Source organism: Triturus cristatus, chromosome 6, assembly GCF_964204655.1.
Source record: "Triturus cristatus chromosome 6, aTriCri1.1, whole genome shotgun sequence".
Lineage (NCBI taxonomy): Eukaryota > Metazoa > Chordata > Amphibia > Caudata > Salamandridae > Triturus > Triturus cristatus.
The window spans coordinates 939,135,650-939,153,991 of record NC_140589.1 but is presented as its reverse complement, the minus strand read 5'-3'; the positions used below and the strand labels follow the sequence as shown (position 1 = coordinate 939,153,991).

General features: G+C 45.1%; 1 protein-coding gene across 6 annotated transcripts in view; it reads right to left on the bottom strand.

Moving 5' to 3' along the window:
* Positions 1–18,342, bottom strand: part of STXBP5 (syntaxin binding protein 5) — a 1,306,577-nt gene that overhangs the window by 35,083 nt on the left and 1,253,152 nt on the right. For all 6 annotated transcript variants that reach the window (XM_085611623.1, XM_085611620.1, XM_085611619.1 and 3 more), the window contains one exon: positions 8,485–8,596. In XM_085611623.1, the coding sequence (XP_085467749.1) occupies positions 8,485–8,596 (112 nt within the window). The remainder of the gene's footprint in view (positions 1–8,484; positions 8,597–18,342) is intronic.

Here is an 18,342-nt window from a genome sequence, read left to right as displayed (position 1 = left end):
AAACCCAAGTCGAAAGGAGCAGAAAGAAAGGAAGAGACGCCAAAGGGCCAGGGTGGCACTTACATGCTGCTCTGCTACTTAACTTCTGCAGCGGTACGGAGTCAACATGGAGCCGCATGGTGCTACCTGACAACACGTGGGAGCATCGCTAGAGAAGAGTTTTTTTGATACAATCTGGCACCAAGGCAGTATTGTAAGGTGAAGAATCTATAATTAGAAGTGTTGATCATATATGGAATGCTGGTGTGCCATTTAGTCATAGGCTGATTAGAAGATGTGGACCATCAGTCCCTTGCAGACTTTCAGACAGTCCACGTCCAATCTCAGATGCTCAGGGAGAGTAATCCAAAGGGAAGGTCCTTGTACAAAATAGGAGCTACCTACAAATGTTTTGAATCTGGATGGATTAGTGCTTCATATGAGTAGCCAACATCTGGATGGCTTTAGATGCTGAAAGGCTTTAGACAGGTACATCGGGCCATAACCACAAAGTGTTTCTAAATTTACGACTGCTGCCTACTTGAAGAAGACATTGCTGTGGCAATAAGTGTGGGAAAGTAAAATAAACATCCATTTTATGTGAGCCTGAGAAGGGCTGGAACAAAAGAAGGAATACGATTTTTGACATGCAAATGTTGTCCATTTGAAGACAAAAAGAAAAATAGTAAATATGCAAATATGCATTCACTGCAAACCTGCAGTTACTTGGTGGACAATCATGAGTTTTAGTGTTAGGACTTGATGTAATCTTAGCATTTATCAGCTTGTGTACCCACAAAAGCATTTCATATATTTGAATATTCATTTATCTGAGGGCACATTCAAAAACACATGCTTAATTTATTATTGATTACAAATGTATAAAGTATTACATTTGTTTTTTTTGTCTGATAGTACATCAACTATTCCTATATACACACACACAGATATATATATATATATATTCACTGAAAAAACCATAGGTTTCACACATGTTATAGTTAGATGGACATTTCACTCGTGAAAAAACATTGATATTCCCCCGTTATAGTTAGTTCAGCTAACTATAACTCGCGCGACCGCAATCCACTGCTGATGACGTCACATATTACATCACTCATGACATGGTCAGTGACATCACTGATGACATCACTGATGACATCTCCAATGACTATAACTATAACGGGGGAATTTCAATGGTTTTGTGCGAGTGAAAAGTCCAGCTAACTAGAACGCCCCTATGGTTTTTTCAGTGAATTTCTAAGGTTTTTTAAATGCTAATTGCTAACAATACACTGCCTGAAACCTATGGGTTTTTCTGTGAATTTCAAAGGTTTTTTAAAATCTAATTTGTAACTATGTGACGTCATCAGCAGTGGATTGCGGTCGCGCGAGTTATAGTTAGCTGAACTAACTATAACGGGGGAATTTCAATGGTTTTTTATGAGTGAAATATCCAGCTAACTATAACATGTGTGAAACCTATGGTTTTTTCAGTGACTTTGCAAGGTTTTTTAAATGCTAATTCCTAACTATAACGTGTGTGAAACCTATGGTTTTTTCAGTGAATTTGCAAGGTTTTTAAAATGCTAATTCCTAAGTGTGAAACCTATATCTTCCATAAACGTATAAACATTTGGTTTTATTTTTCAATTTTTTTTAAAAAGTTTTTCACGGTGCGCGCACCGGCTCCGTGTGCGCATGCATGCGTGCTCTGTGTGCGCATGCGTGCTTGCTCCGTGTGCGCATGCGTGCGTGCTCCGTGCGTGCTCCGTGCGCGTGCTCCGTACGCGCATGCGCGCGTGCTCCGTGTGCGCATGCGTACGTGCTCCGTGTGCGCATGCGTGCGTGCTCCGTGTGTGCTCCGTACGCGCATGTGCGCGACCTCCGTGCGCGCTCGGTGCGCGCACGGCAAGTCATGTGATTACGAAACAACACTTTTCATTGGTTCAAAGTAGTTTCAGTTCCAGAATCTTCCAACAGCACACCCACTCCCCTCATTAATACTTCTTATTTCCTGGGAGAAGGAGCTGAACTGCTTTTCCTGCACCTGAAAATGGCAGAACAGGAGACTTCTTCAGGGAGTGAGGAGGAGACCTTTGTGCCCCCAAGGCAGAGGAAACAAAAGGACTCATTTATTTGGCAATTTTTTACTTTTCCAGAGGGTCAGAAGAAGGTGAATGCTCCTAAAGTCACCTGCACTGTTTGTGGAGTGTTCTTATCTAGAGGAGAGCCTCAAAAATAATACTCCTTTAGTATTTACTCCATGATAAGGCACTTTAAAGCAATGCATCCTGTGGCTTATGCTCGCGCTGCAAGAGACAACCCTCCAGCAGCTCAGCCGAGCACATCATCTGCAGCCGCAGCTCAGCCGAGCACATCATCTGCAGCCGCAGCTTCACCTGCTTCCAGACCTCTGGATATGCACCCTCTGTTCGAGAAGGTGCATATACGGTGCAATGTGTGCAATGCTGTTCTCTGTTATGGTGAGAGCAGCATTAACCTAATAGAGAACAAGATACAGCAGCACACATGCTCCACCCCCTAATGTTTTTCCTTTTTTGTTTTTGTTCCTGGTGAACAGTATTTCATTTTTAATTTTTTTGCTGCATTTTTATTTGTTCAGCATTTTTTTTTTTTTTGCTGCTCGACAAAAAACAACAGTTTTTTTCTGAACTCACTTCACTTCTCCAAGAAGAGCTATTTTCCTAATATACTGTGTTGTAATGTTTTTAATGAATTTTTTGCCACCGTGCGCGTACCCCGCGATTTTTTGAAAAAAAATTAAATGTTTTTTTCACCCTTTGGAGTCCTTCAGGGACCCCCTGACAAAGGCTAGGGGGTCAGGAACTCTCTACCCTGCCCCCTTTTCACGTTCTCCACCTTTCTTTTTCACTGTCACACACAAAATGGCGGCCGACACTTCCTGATTTCGACCGATTTGAATGTTGACTGACATGTAACCACCAATCAGAATTACGCTCGCGCACGTTATGGTGCGCGCCTATCGATATTTATGTACTTTTAACTGCAATTTTCTCAGGAACTACTGAACAGATTGACACCATATATGCAAAAGGCACATGCCTGACCTGAGGACTACCTCTTTGCCAAATTTCAAGTAATTCTGTTCAGCCGTTCGGGCTGTACCTTCGACTAAAGGTCCTATGGGAAAATGCATGGGGAAAACGTGTTTTGGGACCCCCCTTTTTTCTCAGCCCCCGCTTGACGAATCACCCCGAGACTTTCAGGGTAGGAGCTGAGCGGAGCACCCCATTAGTTTTGAAAATTTCACGAGGATTCGTCAACCGGCGCCAAAGTTTTTCAAAATAGAATTTTCAGATTTCCTATGGAAACTCGGTCCTAACTATAACTATCTACTGGCGACCGCCAGTAGATAATATATATATTTGTTTGATTATTAGAGAATCAACTCAATCACAATTATATCTTAATTCATTATCTTTTTTACTCTTATCTCACAGGTGAGGCTTATTGGTTTACACATTTCACGTTGCACATTTGCACAATTCATCCATGTGACTATCCTTACAACATTATTTTTGTAAAGGCAGACTTGTTAACAGCGTTACCTACAACAGGGGATTTATCCCGCGATTTGCCATGATAATAATGAACATAATCATGAACGTGGAGTGCTTCTGTGTTTTCTTCATGAGAATGTTTACATTCAGATTACACACGAGATGTTATTATTACATCACAAGCCAGGTGCACATTATACATGAGGTTTTGTCAAAAGAATCGTTATATTCTAGATGACTTATGTATTCCATTTCATGTCTGCATAGGTGTTCCTATGTTTAGCACCTTATCTCCACTATACAGCTGTCGGTTAACAGATACATGTTTACTGGCAAGCATATATATGTTCATTGACTGTATCATGACGAGGTACATATGTGGTCGCGCTTTGCATATACAACAGCGATACTTTGCACAAGTGAAAAAATATTTATTTATTCTCTTTGAATTTAATTGCTATTTGCACTTACATCGGTCTCAATATACAATATTTATTTATATGATGTAAATAATAATACAGGTTTTTAAATTATTTATAATTCAATTACCTTGCTGATGTATTTTTAACGCGTTGTTTTGCACAGTTCAAATTGTCAAGTCTGTTATCCATTTCGTCTACAAACAGTCACATGATCACTTGGTTGTATGCACAGTCACTTTATAAGCCATCTTTTCATTGGATCATGTTGTCATGTGATCAAGGCTCGGAGGAGCCGAAACGTTATGGCGGCAAAAAGGCACAGATTAAAATAATTTAGCATTCATCTTTGGTCCGTGTCCGTTTATGCTGTGACGGTGTGGAGCTACAATTGCAGCAAGTATACGGATTCACGCATGTATATATATATATATATATATATATGTACTGCAATGCGGCTTGGATTCGGATAGCTCAGCAGCGGGTGCGAGTGTTGGGCCAAGCCAGCGGCCAAGAGTCAATTTTACAGCAAATGACACTCGCACTCAGGAACCTTGCAGATATTTTATTCTTTAACAGAGTACCCTTCTGTTACACCAACGCGTTTCAGCCCTGTCGGCCTTGTTCACGGTAGGTGACACCATATCCTGTTGCAATTTAAAGCATTTCCTGTGCAACAAAATACCCCCCATGGACTTCTGGGAGCTGTAGTTTTTACATTTTGTGAGTTTTTTTAACATAAATAAAGTTTCATGGTGAACACCAGGTAACAGAAAAAAACCAAGTAATTCAATTTCCCGAAGCACCAATAAAGCATTTGGACAGTTGTCAATTATTACAACAATTGATTGAATAAGAGTAGATTCCCCAACGTGAACTGAGTAAGTAGTACTACTCGAGGATTGGTATTTACAATGTATATAGCCTGAATGTTCCGGTTCTGTAGTAGCCTGAGTCTAGAACATACACAGTGGCAACATTTTAACAATTTAACCACAGATTTCTCAATAAACCGGCATTAGTGGCCAGTTACGATTCCCTGAGTATACTTCAAATTTTTTTTTAAAGTTATGCAGAAATCTACTAAATCAATGAATGTTTGCACAAAAATAGGGAAAGAAATTTGCAAAGATGGGTACGTAAGCTACACACCCTAGTGGTGCAGTCCTACTAGAGGTGTACATAAAGTTCCTCGTCCAAGTTCATCCCTCTCGGGTGTTTAGTTCGAAGTCGAATGATGTATTTTGATTCAAGTTGTCTCAATTTTTTCTGACGGTCGCCCAATCTCTCATTGGTTTCGATAGAATCAATTGCAAAGAATGACATATTCATCCAATTACCCTGCTGGCATGCTAGCATGTGTTTTGCGGTAGCATAGGAAAGATCTTTGTTTTTGACCGCTCTGACATGTTCCAAAATGCGTTTTTTTAGCATGCAGATAGTGCTACCTATGTAGAGGATCCCACAGTCGCATTGCATTGCATAGATGACAAATTTGGTGGTACAAGTTATTTTGTGTTTAATGTAAATAGTTTTGCCTTCTGGGTCAGTAAGTATCTTCATGTTTTTCCCAATTTTGCAGGCTTTGCAACTGTTGCATTTTCTAAACCCTACTTGTTGCTGCGTGAGCCAGTTGGATTGCGTGGGTTTGATGCCTTGGAAGTGACTCTTGGTAGTAAGGTCTCGAATAGATTGGACCTTTTTATATGCAATTGATGGTTGATTTCCGATAATCGGCATCAAGTCTTGATCCTGTTGTAAAATCGACCAGTACTTTTGGATGATTTGTCGAATTTTATATGATTCTTTGCTGTATGTGAGTATCAACCGAGGGGCAGATTGATGTTCGGTGATTGATTGATCCGATTCTAAGTGTTTCTTGACCAGAATGTCTGTTCTACTCTTAGTTTGAACTCGTTTCATACATTGATCTAAGTCTCTTCTCCTGTAGCCACGCTTTTGAAGTCTCTTGGTACATTCAGAAATTTTATCCCTCGCATCAGCTTCTTTTGAACAGTTTCTTTTCATGCGGATAAACTCGCCATACGGAATGCTTCTGAGTAGAGCTTTAGGATGAAAGCTATCTGCATGTAGGATACTATTAGTGGCTGTTTGCTTCCTGAATAAAGTTGTCTCAATTTGATCATTTTCAATGTAAACAGATATATCAAGGAAGTCTATTCTATGGCGGCTGGTATTGCACGTAAAGGAGAGACCAATGTTGTTATTGTTGAGACTATTGAAATATGACATGAAATCTTTTTTATCTCCGTTCCAAATCAAAAACAGATCGTCAATGTATCTTGTCCATAAAATGATTTTCTCAAGTGCTGTATTGTTCTGTGGTCCCCATGCTATTTCCTTCTCCCACCATCCCATTGTGAGGTTAGCGTAATTGGGCGAGAAGGAAATGCCCATGGCACAGCCACATAATTGGTGATACAGTTGATGATTGAACAAGAATATATTGTTTTTCAGACATATTTCAATCATGGTCAATAGCATGGCTGAATGTTCTAGTTCATGTATGCTTTTTTGGCGTAAAAAATAGGCACAGGCATTCAGGCCAATCGAGTGTTCTATGGAAGTATACAGTGATACTACATCTATCGTCACCATTAGATAGTTGGGGTTCCATGAAGTGTTGGCCAAAATCCGTAGGAAGTCACTAGTGTCTTGGATGTATGAAGACAAATTTCTTACCAGGGGTGCCAGATATCGATCGATGTACATGGAAATGTTCTCATATATTGAGTCGCAAGAGGATACGATTGGTCTACCTGGTGGTTTGATCAATGTTTTGTGTATCTTTGGCAGAAAATATATCGTTGGTATCGTTGGGTTTTCTTTGAATAAGAATTTCTTTTCCTCAAGGTTGAGTGATCAAGACTTGATGCCGATTATCGGAAATCAACCATCAATTGCATATAAAAAGGTCCAATCTATTCGAGACCTTACTACCAAGAGTCACTTCCAAGGCATCAAACCCACGCAATCCAACTGGCTCACGCAGCAACAAGTAGGGTTTAGAAAATGCAACAATTGCAAAGCCTGCAAAATTGGGAAAAACATGAAGATACTTACTGACCCAGAAGGCAAAACTATTTACATTAAACACAAAATAACTTGTACCACCAAATTTGTCATCTATGCAATTCAATGCGACTGTGGGATCCTCTACATAGGTAGCACTATCTGCATGCTAAAAAAACGCATTTTGGAACATGTCAGAGCGGTCAAAAACAAAGGTCTTTCCTATGCTACCGCAAAACACATGCTAGCATGCCAGCAGGGTAATTGGATGAATATGTCATTCTTTGCAATTGATTCTATCGAAACCAATGAGAGATTGGGCGACCGTCAGAAAAAATTGAGACAACTTGAATCAAAATACATCATTCGACTTCGAACTAAACACCCGAGAGGGATGAACTTGGACGAGGAACTTTATGTACACCTCTAGTAGGACTGCACCACTAGGGTGTGTAGCTTACGTACCCATCTTTGCAAATTTCTTTCCCTATTTTTGTGCAAACATTCATTGATTTAGTAGATTTCTGCATAACTTTAAAAAAAAATTTGAAGTATACTCAGGGAATCGTAACTGGCCACTAATGCCGGTTTATTGAGAAATCTGTGGTTAAATTGTTAAAATGTTGCCACTGTGTATGTTCTAGACTCAGGCTACTACAGAACCGGAACATTCAGGCTATATACATTGTAAATACCAATCCTCGAGTAGTACTACTTACTCAGTTCACGTTGGGGAATCTACTCTTATTCAATCAATTGTTGTAATAATTGACAACTGTCCAAATGCTTTATTGGTGCTTCGGGAAATTGAATTACTTGGTTTTTTTCTGTTACCTGGTGTTCACCATGAAACTTTATTTATGTTAAAAAAACTCACAAAATGTAAAAACTACAGCTCCCAGAAGTCCATGGGGGGTATTTTGTTGCACAGGAAATGCTTTAAATTGCAACAGGATATGGTGTCACCTACCGTGAACAAGGCCGACAGGGCTGAAACGCGTTGGTGTAACAGAAGGGTACTCTGTTAAAGAATAAAATATCTGCAAGGTTCCTGAGTGCGAGTGTCATTTGCTGTAAAAAAAAAAAATATATATATATATATATATATATATAATTCTTGTGGGTGTGCGTCTACAGTGACAGGAGTTTCAAAACTCACGAAAAGAAAAAAATAAATGTTCCTGTAAGTCTCACAGGACTGATCATCACCCACAATGCATCACCCAATGTAATACCCAGGTGGTTCGTGGGCCACCATCCACTTGGTTTCCTGATCCAAGTTGGTAAGTTGGTTCTGAGACATGGATTGGCCAGAGGACTTAGGGGTTTTAAAACAGAGTTGCATTTTCCATAAGATTGCAAAAATAGTACATGCACACCTATGTGAAATTTGTGAATCTTTCCCTTTAACTGATCAATAAAAGCATTCAAACATACATTCCATATGAAGCACACCCATTGAATAAAGTTGATGTCTCAGTTATTTTGAAGTAAATAAATAAACTTACAGAGATCTTCTCTGTCAAGCGACTGTGCACCTCCGCCAAATAAACCTTTAAAAAAACCTCTGTTGGGTGCCTCTGGTGTTTCTACTGGTGTAAAGAGTTCACCAAGCATCTCCTTCATGATAGAAAAATTACTGCATTAATATTACAGCATTTTAATAACAAATAATTAGTACAACATTCAAGATTTTTTTAAAACAAATATGGTAAGCATTTCACAAAACAGTCATTCATTGTTTTCAACATTTCATTAATATTAAGTGAGCAAATCAAAGACCAAGACACATTGTGTTAATACAGGAAGAGTCTAAGTGACAAGTCAAACCTCAGCAACAGTAAATGTCCATGTGAACAGAACACCATAAGGTAACTACTAATTCTGAAGGTTAATAGACAACAGAAGTGCTGTAGAATAAACGTCGGAATCTGAGAAGCTCTGAAGCATACAACAGTATAAAGTTCACTTATTAAAACAATAAGAAAACGTTTCAACTTACATGACTAAAAAATTAGCCTGTCTTTGTAAAATCAAGTTTGCAACCATTCTTCTTAAACACTATGCTGTTTAACACTCACAGGTCAGTCGCATCACATGTTTAAGAATATAACACTAACTATGGACATGTGTTTTTAGGCAAAGCATACATACTAAGAGAAGACAAATGGATGGCAAACAGAAGGAGCTTAAAAGGCTCAGTCGTCATATTATCATTCTTAGAATAAACCATGCACAATAGGCATTTATCAATGTTTTTTACTCAGACTTTTTTTTTTGTAAAGTGCCCGTCTCCATGCATAGAACAAATTACTTAGCTTCTGTAATGATATATCCATAAGAAACATTACTTAGTTATAGATTCTTTACCTTAGAATTACCCCCAGGCGTCAGACTGGATCAGGAAAGTTTTTTTGTCAGCAGTACCTCTGCACGTTGGAAGGTGACGTCGGTTGGGTCCGCGTCCGTGGTTGGTGTCGTAGTTGCTGGGATGACATCCCAGCAGCTACTTAGACGCTGCCGTCGCGTGCTGACGTCAGTTCTGTACACGACTTTCCGCACCAGAAACACAGAGCCATAAAAGACACTGACCACTGGAGCACAAAACTAGGGCCCTGAAAGGATATCCTTAACCCTAGAAATCAGTTCGCAGAACGGGGAGGATGGTTGGAGCGGTAAGGAATCTATAACTAACTAATGTTTTTTACAGATATATAGTTACCGAAGGTAAGTAACTTGTTCATCTGAAAGAAACACGTTAGTTCTGGATTCCTTACCTTAGAATAACTACCCCAGCAATACCAAACCCGGAGGTGGGTCTGCGAACCAAGATCACACCAGGAAGTCCTGGAGAACAGAACGGCCAAAGAAGCCGTCTCTCCGGACTTGACCGTCAAGGCAGTAGTGTTGGGTAAATGGGTGCAACGAAGCCCACGTAACTGCCTGACAGATGTCATTTAGAGAAACCCCTCATCCCAAAGCAATAGTTGCTGCCATCGCCCTGGTGGAATGGGCATGCAGCCCCACCGGAGGCTCCTTCTTTGCCAGAAAATAACAGGCTTTGATACACAAAACGATCCATCGGGAGATAGTCTGCTTGTGTACGGCCCAACCTTTCTTGGGGCACACGTAGCCAACAAAGAGCTGGTCATCCACCCGGAACTGTTTGGTGCGATCCAGATAAAAGGAAGGCGCACGTTTTGGGTCCAGACGGTTGAGCCTCTCTTCCTCTTTCGAAGGATGTGGAGGCGAAAAGACCGAGGGTAAAGTGATGGTCTGCCCGATGTGAAAAGCAGTGACAACCTTGGGCAGGAAGGATGTACGAGTCCTGAGAACTACTTTGTACGGATGGACAGACAGGATAGGAGGCTTGGATGAAAGGGCCTGGAGTTCACTCACTCTTCTGGCAGATGTGATGGCTACCAGGAATACAGTTTTAAGCATCAGAAACCTCAAAAGACAGTTGTGAAGTGGCTCAAAGGGAGCGCACATTAAAAAGGTTAAAACTAGATTCAAGTCCCACTGAGGCATAACGAAGGGAATAGGAGGAAAGAGATGAGTTATGCCTTTAAAAAAAAGATTAACAACCTGGGACTTGAAAAGAGAAGGCTTATCTGGAAGCTAAAGGAAGGCAGAGATGGCCGAGAGATAGCCCTTGATAGAGCCCAGAGCAGAGCCCTGCTGGGCCAAAAAAAGGAGGAACTAGAGAACTTCAGAAAGAGGGGGAGAGAGGGGATCCACAGCCTTTGCTGTGCACCATGCCACACATTTCTTCCACAGGCAGGCGTATACCTTCTTAGTGGAGGGACGCCTGGCTGCCAAGATTACATCACAAACTTCCGGAGGCGGGTCAAAAGACGTTAACTGCCGCCGCTCAATATCCACGCAAGGAGGTGGAGGCTGAACAGGTTTGGGTGGAGGACCATCCCATGTTGCTGCGACAGAAGATCCTCCCAAAGAGGCAGACAGGTCGGAGGATCGATGGCCATGTTGAGCAGCTCGGGATACCAGACTCTTCGTACCCAATCCGGAGCCACAAGGATGACTTGGGCCCGGTCGCGTCTGATCTTCTTCAGCACTCTGGGGCGAAGTGGTATAGGCGGAAAGGAGTGCAACACACCGCAACTCCACTCACAACGATAAGAGTCGCCTAGCGAGTGCCGCGTTGGAAATTTCATCGCGTAGAATTGCTGACATTGTGCATTCTCTTCAGTGGCGTATAGATCTAACCAAGGCTCTCCCCACTGTCTAAAGTGGCCTTGCACCACCTCCGAGTGAAGACGCCATTCGTGATCCATCATGCACCTGCGGCTGAGTTCTTCCGCCCTGGCATTCAGGGAACCTGCCAGGTGTTGAACCACCAGGGATATGCCCTGATGTTCCAGCCATGTTCAGAGGCGGAGGGCCTCCTGACATAGGGTCCACGACCTTGTTTGTTGAAGAACCACATGGCGGTGGTGTTGTCCGTGAACACCTGCACTACTCTTCCTCGGACAGAGGGAAGGAATACCTTGAGTGCAAGATGGATCGCCCGGAGTTCCAGAAGGTTGATATGCAGCCCGGACTCCGCCAGAGACCAGAGGCCTCTGATCTCCGCCTCTCCCATGTGGCTGCTCCATCCTAGAAGGGATGCGTCCGTCACTACTGTGTGGTCTCTTTGGGGAAGGGACAGGGATCTGCCGCTGACCCAATCCTGGTTCGTGAGCCACCACTGCAATTGTCGTGCAGTGCCCTCCGAGATCTGAACACAATCGGACCGATTCCCCTGATGCTGCGCCCACTGGAACTTCAGGTCCCACTGCAGAGCCCGCATATGCCACCTGGCATGATCGACCAGCAGAATGCAGGAGGCCACGAGGCCCAGCAGCCTCAGGGTCATTTTGACTGAAACCCGGGATAGAGGCTGAAAGATCGGAATCATAGCCTGAATAATCCAGACTGGCTATTCGGGCGCACAGACCTGAAACCAAGTCATGTCCAGAACCGCTCCGATGAAGAGGAGCTTCTGAGAGGGATTCAGGTGTATCTTCGATACATTGATGGAGAACCCCAGCGAATGCAGGAGGTCGGCCGTAGTCTGGAGGTGGGAGATGACTGCCTAGGGCGAGCCTGCTTTCAACAGCCAGTCGTCGAGATAGGGGGCAGACTTGAACCCCTGATCTGCGCAGATGAGCTGCGACCGCCGCCATCACTTTCATGAACACCCGAGGGGCGCTGGTAAGGCAAAAAGGGGAGCACGGTAAGCTGAAAATGCTCGTGGCCTACCGTGAACCGCAGGTAACGCCGGTGGGCCGGCAGGACGGGAATGTGAAAATAAGCGTCCTGCAAGTCCAACGCTACCATCCAGCCTTCCGGGTCGAGGGCAGACAAGACCTGAGCCAGAATCAGCATTTTGAACTTCTCCTTCCGGAGGAAACGGTAGATGTTCCTGAGATACAAGATAGGACGCAGGCCCTTGTCCTTCATGGGGACCAGAAAGTAGTGAAAATAGCAACCACGACCTACTTCTGGGACAGGAACGCGCTAGATGGCTCCCTTGGCCAAAAGAGCCGTAACTTTCTGCTGGAGAAGGGCCATGTGATCCTCCGACATGCAGCGGTATTGCGGTGGCATGGCTGGAGGGGCAGCCTCGAAGGGGAGGGAGTAGCCCTTTCGGACTGTAAGCCAAACCCACCTGTCCGACGTGATGGTGCACCAGTGGGGGAGGTGATGGCGAATCCTGCCGCCCACTGGGGTTTGATGGGCCTGAAATGAAGTTTGGCGGCTGCTGCAGAGGGGGGGGGGTTGGTGGACTGGCCCGCCCGCTGGCCCCCCAGAACCACAACAGTTGTTACCACGTCCCTGGCCGTACGAAGGTTGGGTAACTTGCTGCGGCCTGTGGCTCTGGGTGGGACGTAGCGGGGCACCCCTTCCGTAGACAAGAAAGGGGCGAAAAGCAGATTGCGCAGGGCGGGTGGAGAGGCCCAAGGACTTGGCCGTAGCCTGTGAGTCCTTGAAACACTCTAGAGCATTGTATGCTTTGTCGCCAAAAAGGCGACGGCCATCAAAGGGCATGTTCATCAAGGTGTTCTGGACATCCCCCGAAAAGTCAGTCGATCTCTTCCAAGCGTAGCGACGACGTGCTACTGACTATGAAATGGTCCTGCCCAGAGAGTCGGCAGTGTCCAGCCCAAAACGGATGGCAAACTTTGCCACATCGATGGAACAGCCTGGGAGAGCACACACTGGGCCTCCTCCGGACGCTGAGGCAGCACCTGCGCAACTGTATCCCACACAGAGTGGGACTAACGGCCCAAGAGACATGCGGTGTTTAGCGACCTCAGTCCTAAGTTGGCGGAAGAGAAAATCTTCTTACCAAGATGATACAGCTTTTTGAATTCCTTTTCCGGTGGAGCGGTAGGGAATGCGCTCTTGGAAGTGGAGGCTTGGACCATCAAGCTCTCGGGAGTGGGGTGTTGGGAGAGGACAGTGGGGTCGCCCGGAGCCAGGTGGTGGCATCGGGCAATCATCCTGTCAACGGGAGCCCCCATGTTGGGCCTGGACCACGTGCCCAAAAGGACATCGGTGAGGGCCTCATTAAACAGCAGCAAGGGCTCCGAAGAGCTTGTAGCCGGTTGAAGCACCTCTGTCAGGAGGTTAGTCCTGACCGCCACTGTAGGAATCTCGAGGTTGAGAGCCTCGGCCGCCCTACGCAACACCACTGCGTACGAAGCTCCCTCCTCTGTAACTGCGGTAAAAGGAGACAACATGCCAAGGTCAGGGGAGGTGTCAAGACCACTGGCACCCCCCAGTTCCTCTCTCTAGTCCTACTCAGATTCCATCTGATCAGTTAAAGGGTCTCCTGACCCCTCCCAGCCCTCCTCTTCATCGTCTGGGTACCAATCTGGCTGAAAAGGGACCCCAGGAGTGAGCAGGGGCACAAAAACCCCTCTTGGCGCCAGATCCATGTCGGGATGGAGGCCCGGGGTTGATGCCGGCCAGCGTTGAATGAGGTAATGGTGCCGGAGGAAGCGGTGCCAGTGGAGGTGTAATCAGGTCAACCGGCACCAACCCGGATCCAGGCCTGGATCCAAGGGGGCCTGCGGCGCCAGGGACCAAGCTGTCGACAGAAGGCCTAGTCCCCCAACTGGTTCCGCAGGGCCCGAAGGTGCGCTGGCGGGTCTTGGCCACCCAAAGATGGCATGCCTCAGAACATGTAGCATGTAGAACGTACAAAGCTGGGCGGGAGTCGCTCCGGGTCCCGGAAAGGGAGGCAAACGCGGAGTCGACTCTTCGGGCTCCACACGCGGAGACACAGGAGGGGCACCAACCGCATCCCTTGTCGGGTCAGCTGACCGACGAGGAGAAGTCGAAGAGCGTTGATGCTTCCTCGGCTTCTTCTTATGCTTCGACTTACCCGACCCCGAGTGCGACGACTTGGACGAATGGTGGTGGTGGCTCCGCTACCGGTCCCTCAATCTCCCTCGCGACCGGGACCACAAACAGCGCTGAGCCGACTGCCGGCGCTCAAGCAGCTTTTGGGACCGCTCCCGCAAAGCCTTGGGTGCTATCGACCGGCAGTCGGAGCACGACTTGGGGTTGTGGTCGCGCTCCAGGCAAAAGAGTCACATGCGGTGTGGATCCTTCACCGTTACAGGAACCGCATGCCTTGAAGTCGGGCATCCCTTGTGCACCAGGAGTCGATGGACTCAAAAGAGAAGTCAACAAAAGTCGAGAAAAAGTCTGTCAAAAAGTGACTGGAGGTACCGTTCTTCCGGATCTGGGCTGGCTGGAGCAGAAAAAGAAAGAACGTACGTCAGCGTGCGAGGGCTTCATCTAAGTAGCTGCCGCAAAACATTCCGGCGACACGACGCCAATGACGAACGCAGAGCTGACCGACGCCACCTTCTGACGCGCAGAAGTACTGCTGACGAAAACATTTCCGGATCCAGTCTGACGCCTGGGGGTAATTCTAAGGTAAGGAATCTATAACTAACGTGTTTCTTTCAGATACATTGTATTTTGGTAGAGTGTGTCAAATTGAACTCAGCCACCTTGTATCCTTTTGTTGTTCTATGTAAAGGCTTAAATAAATTTTGGGAGCAATTTGTTAGTCTCTCTCCTCCACTGAGGGGTGAGGGGGAAAAGAAAATGCTGGTAGAATTATCAGCTGCCCAGAGAGCAAAAGAGTCATGAATTTCAGTGAGAAGGTCCCTCTATTCATCAGCACCAAGAAAAATGATGATGTAAGATGCTTTCAATGAATATGCCTTCAGTTCACTCATGCTAAGAGCTGATGTAATTGCAAAGAGGAATACAAGGTGAAGGATCACATAGAGCAGCTATGCATAACCTCACATTATGTATACACGAGGAATGTCAAGCCCATGTTAAGGTGCACTGTTGCATCATGAATGATTTGGGAGGGAACATGTGTCAAACCATTAATAAAAGTCATCACAACTCGTTACTTAAACAGGATGGATGGTCCACCAAAATAACCTTTTAGAGTCACCTTGTTGTGCTAAAGAAAAAACAAACAAAAGGACATTTGATTGCTTTGCCTTTAAGAGGTCAGTGATCTGGGCACCACACTAGGTTATGAACTTGTTCCAGCGCTCAGCATAAATAGATTTCCAGGAGAGGAGGCAAGAATTACATACACCACTTCGTAAGACTATTTGAAAGCATTTAACTGCCGCTGCTCAATACTCGTGGATGGTGGTGTAATTTTCACAGAGTTGGCTGGAGGATTCGGCCCTGCTTTTGAGACAGAAGGCCCTACCGAAGTGGGTGTCTAATTGGAGGACAGAGTCTCATGTTCAGTAGTTCCTGTTACAAGACTCTTCTCATCCAGTCTAGAGCCACTGAGAAGATGAAGAGGTAGTGGAAGTAAAGCATGTAGTAGTCTCTTATTCCATTAGAACCAGAACACATCTCCTAAAGAGTATTCTTGCGGAAACTCCAATGCACAAAATAGTTTACACTGTGTGTTCTAGAGGAGAACAGATCAAGCCACAGCTACACCCCCACTGGTCAACAATGACGGTGCCACCTTGGCATGTTAGCACAACATGCAAGACAATGTCTGCTCTGCTCATCCATGTGGCTGGCAATCAAGAAATGTCCTGGCGCTTCAGCAAACTCCAGAGATCAGGTCCGGAACACCACACCACAGTGCATATTGTAGTACCAACAAGGCAGTGAAATTGCTAGTGAGACCTACACTAGCTTTTCCCTGTGGAGAGCAGAAAAGACTTGAGGGCCAGACAATGGCTCACAGCTCCAAAATGTAATGTCGAGCCGGCACTCCACTGAGATTAGAGGATGCTGATCTCCACCTCCCCCGAGGGACCCCTGCAACCGTCCACTCTGGATGGGTAAGGGAGAGCGGCCTGCTGTAGGACAGACTGTGGTCAGCCAGTCATCGCTGCAGAAAATGGGCTCCCTTGAGACCGGGACAGTGTCTGAAAGGGAGTCTTGATGCTGGGCCCACTAAGCTTTTAGGTTTCACTGTAGAGCTCACTTATACCACCTAGCTTAGTTGACATGGAAGATGCACAAGACTAAGAGACCAAAAAGTCTCCGATCCACTCTCACCTGGATCAGTTTTTGGGTCTGACACATTGAAATCACACCTCGAATGTCCTGGACTCATTGCATTAGAGGAAAATCCTTAAACCCCATTATGTCTAGGATCACTCTAATGAATGGGTACCTTTGTAATGAAATTAAGAGAGACTCGGGCTCGTTTATTGTAAACACCAATGATGTTAGGAGCTCCACAGCATTGGGGGGTGGCTCACGACTGATTGCAGTGAGCCCGCCACCATCAGCACAGAGGGGCGCTGGTGAAGCCCCAGGAAAGCATAGTGAACTAAAAATGGGCCTAATCCACCTTGAACGTCTAGTAACTCTTATGGGACCATAGAATGGATATGTGAAAATATGGGTCCTGCAAGTCCAAGTACACTACTAAGGCGTGCAGGTCAGAAAAGATTCAAACCAATGTGATCATTCTGAATTTGTCCTTCCACAGGGGGTTATCCAGGGGTTTGAGGTCCTTGATAGGCTTCAAGGATCCATCCATTTTCGGCACTGGCATCGGGGTGGTGGGAACCACCGTTGATCATAGCATTGGAGAGGAAGTCTGTACCAGAGTCAGTAAGGGTCCAGTAACAGCCTCTAAGGGGAAAGACACTACCAGGGAGGAAGTGCTGGTGGTTAACTTAAATGGAGGCCCATGTGGTACCGTTGGTCTTAAAGGTCCATCAGAGGGAGCTGGAAGTACTCTGAAAATTAGCAGTTTTGCCTCTTTGAAAGCCTCAATTTGCTGTGGGATTGATAAAGGCTCAGGAAACTGGGAGTTTTGGGACGAACCGAGGAAACAGTTCCATGACCTTAAAGGACTGCAACTTACGTTGTGTTGCCCTTGTGCTTTTTCTTTGGAGTCAAAATAGTGGGATAGGGTTGAGTCCTGCTTTGATAAATAATGTTTGTGTTTGTGCTTGAACTTGTCGGAGGACTGTGAGCGTGAAGCTAAATACTTGCAGGAGCAACTTAGGACTAGGTCAAATCCGGGTCTGTGATTGGGTATGAATGCGGGATCTACGCAAAGGTTGCAACTACTTCTTGTGTTTGGTGGTAAACAACTTCACCTCCAGTTCTCGAATCCAGTTCGGGTGCATGACGGCACCCCCAACACATGACTTAGAGTTGTGTCCAAAGAACAGGCACCAAAGACACACCTTGTATGTGTCCGTGACCAACTTCTTACTCCTACAGTCGTGGCATGGCTTGAAACCTGTCGCTTTCAATTGGGACACTCTTCCCTTAGAACATTGAAAATTATGTGGCAGTCGAAGGAAAAACAACAAATTCTGGGGCGAACTCTGGATCCATGTCAAAAGGTGTGGAAAGTAAGAGACTGAAGTCAGCTTGCATGGGTGACCCTTATATCTGGATCAGCTCTGTCATTTCTAGGGCAGTATGGAGCAAATGCAGCCTGCATTACGCCACCTAGGGATGCAGAGGTGCACTGCAATGAGAAAATATCTGGATCCAGTCTGGAGCCTGGGATGGATATTCGAAGGTGAGGAATCTGTGGTTAAAAATATCCATCAGAACTACTGTTTATATGATATAAACATTTTAACGGAAAAATACTGAAACCTTTCACATTCTTAGCAACCAAATAAGATACAATGTCAGAAGAACCAGCTATCCCAGAAAATTACATTTAAACTTATTTAAACTTGTCACAAGGATATGATACGAATGAGCTAAGTGTTCGCATTAACTGTCGTATCCTTCTACAAAATGAGAACTAATAGTCACCAATAACCCTTAGAACAGTAGATTGAAAAAAGCCGATGGCAGAAAATGTG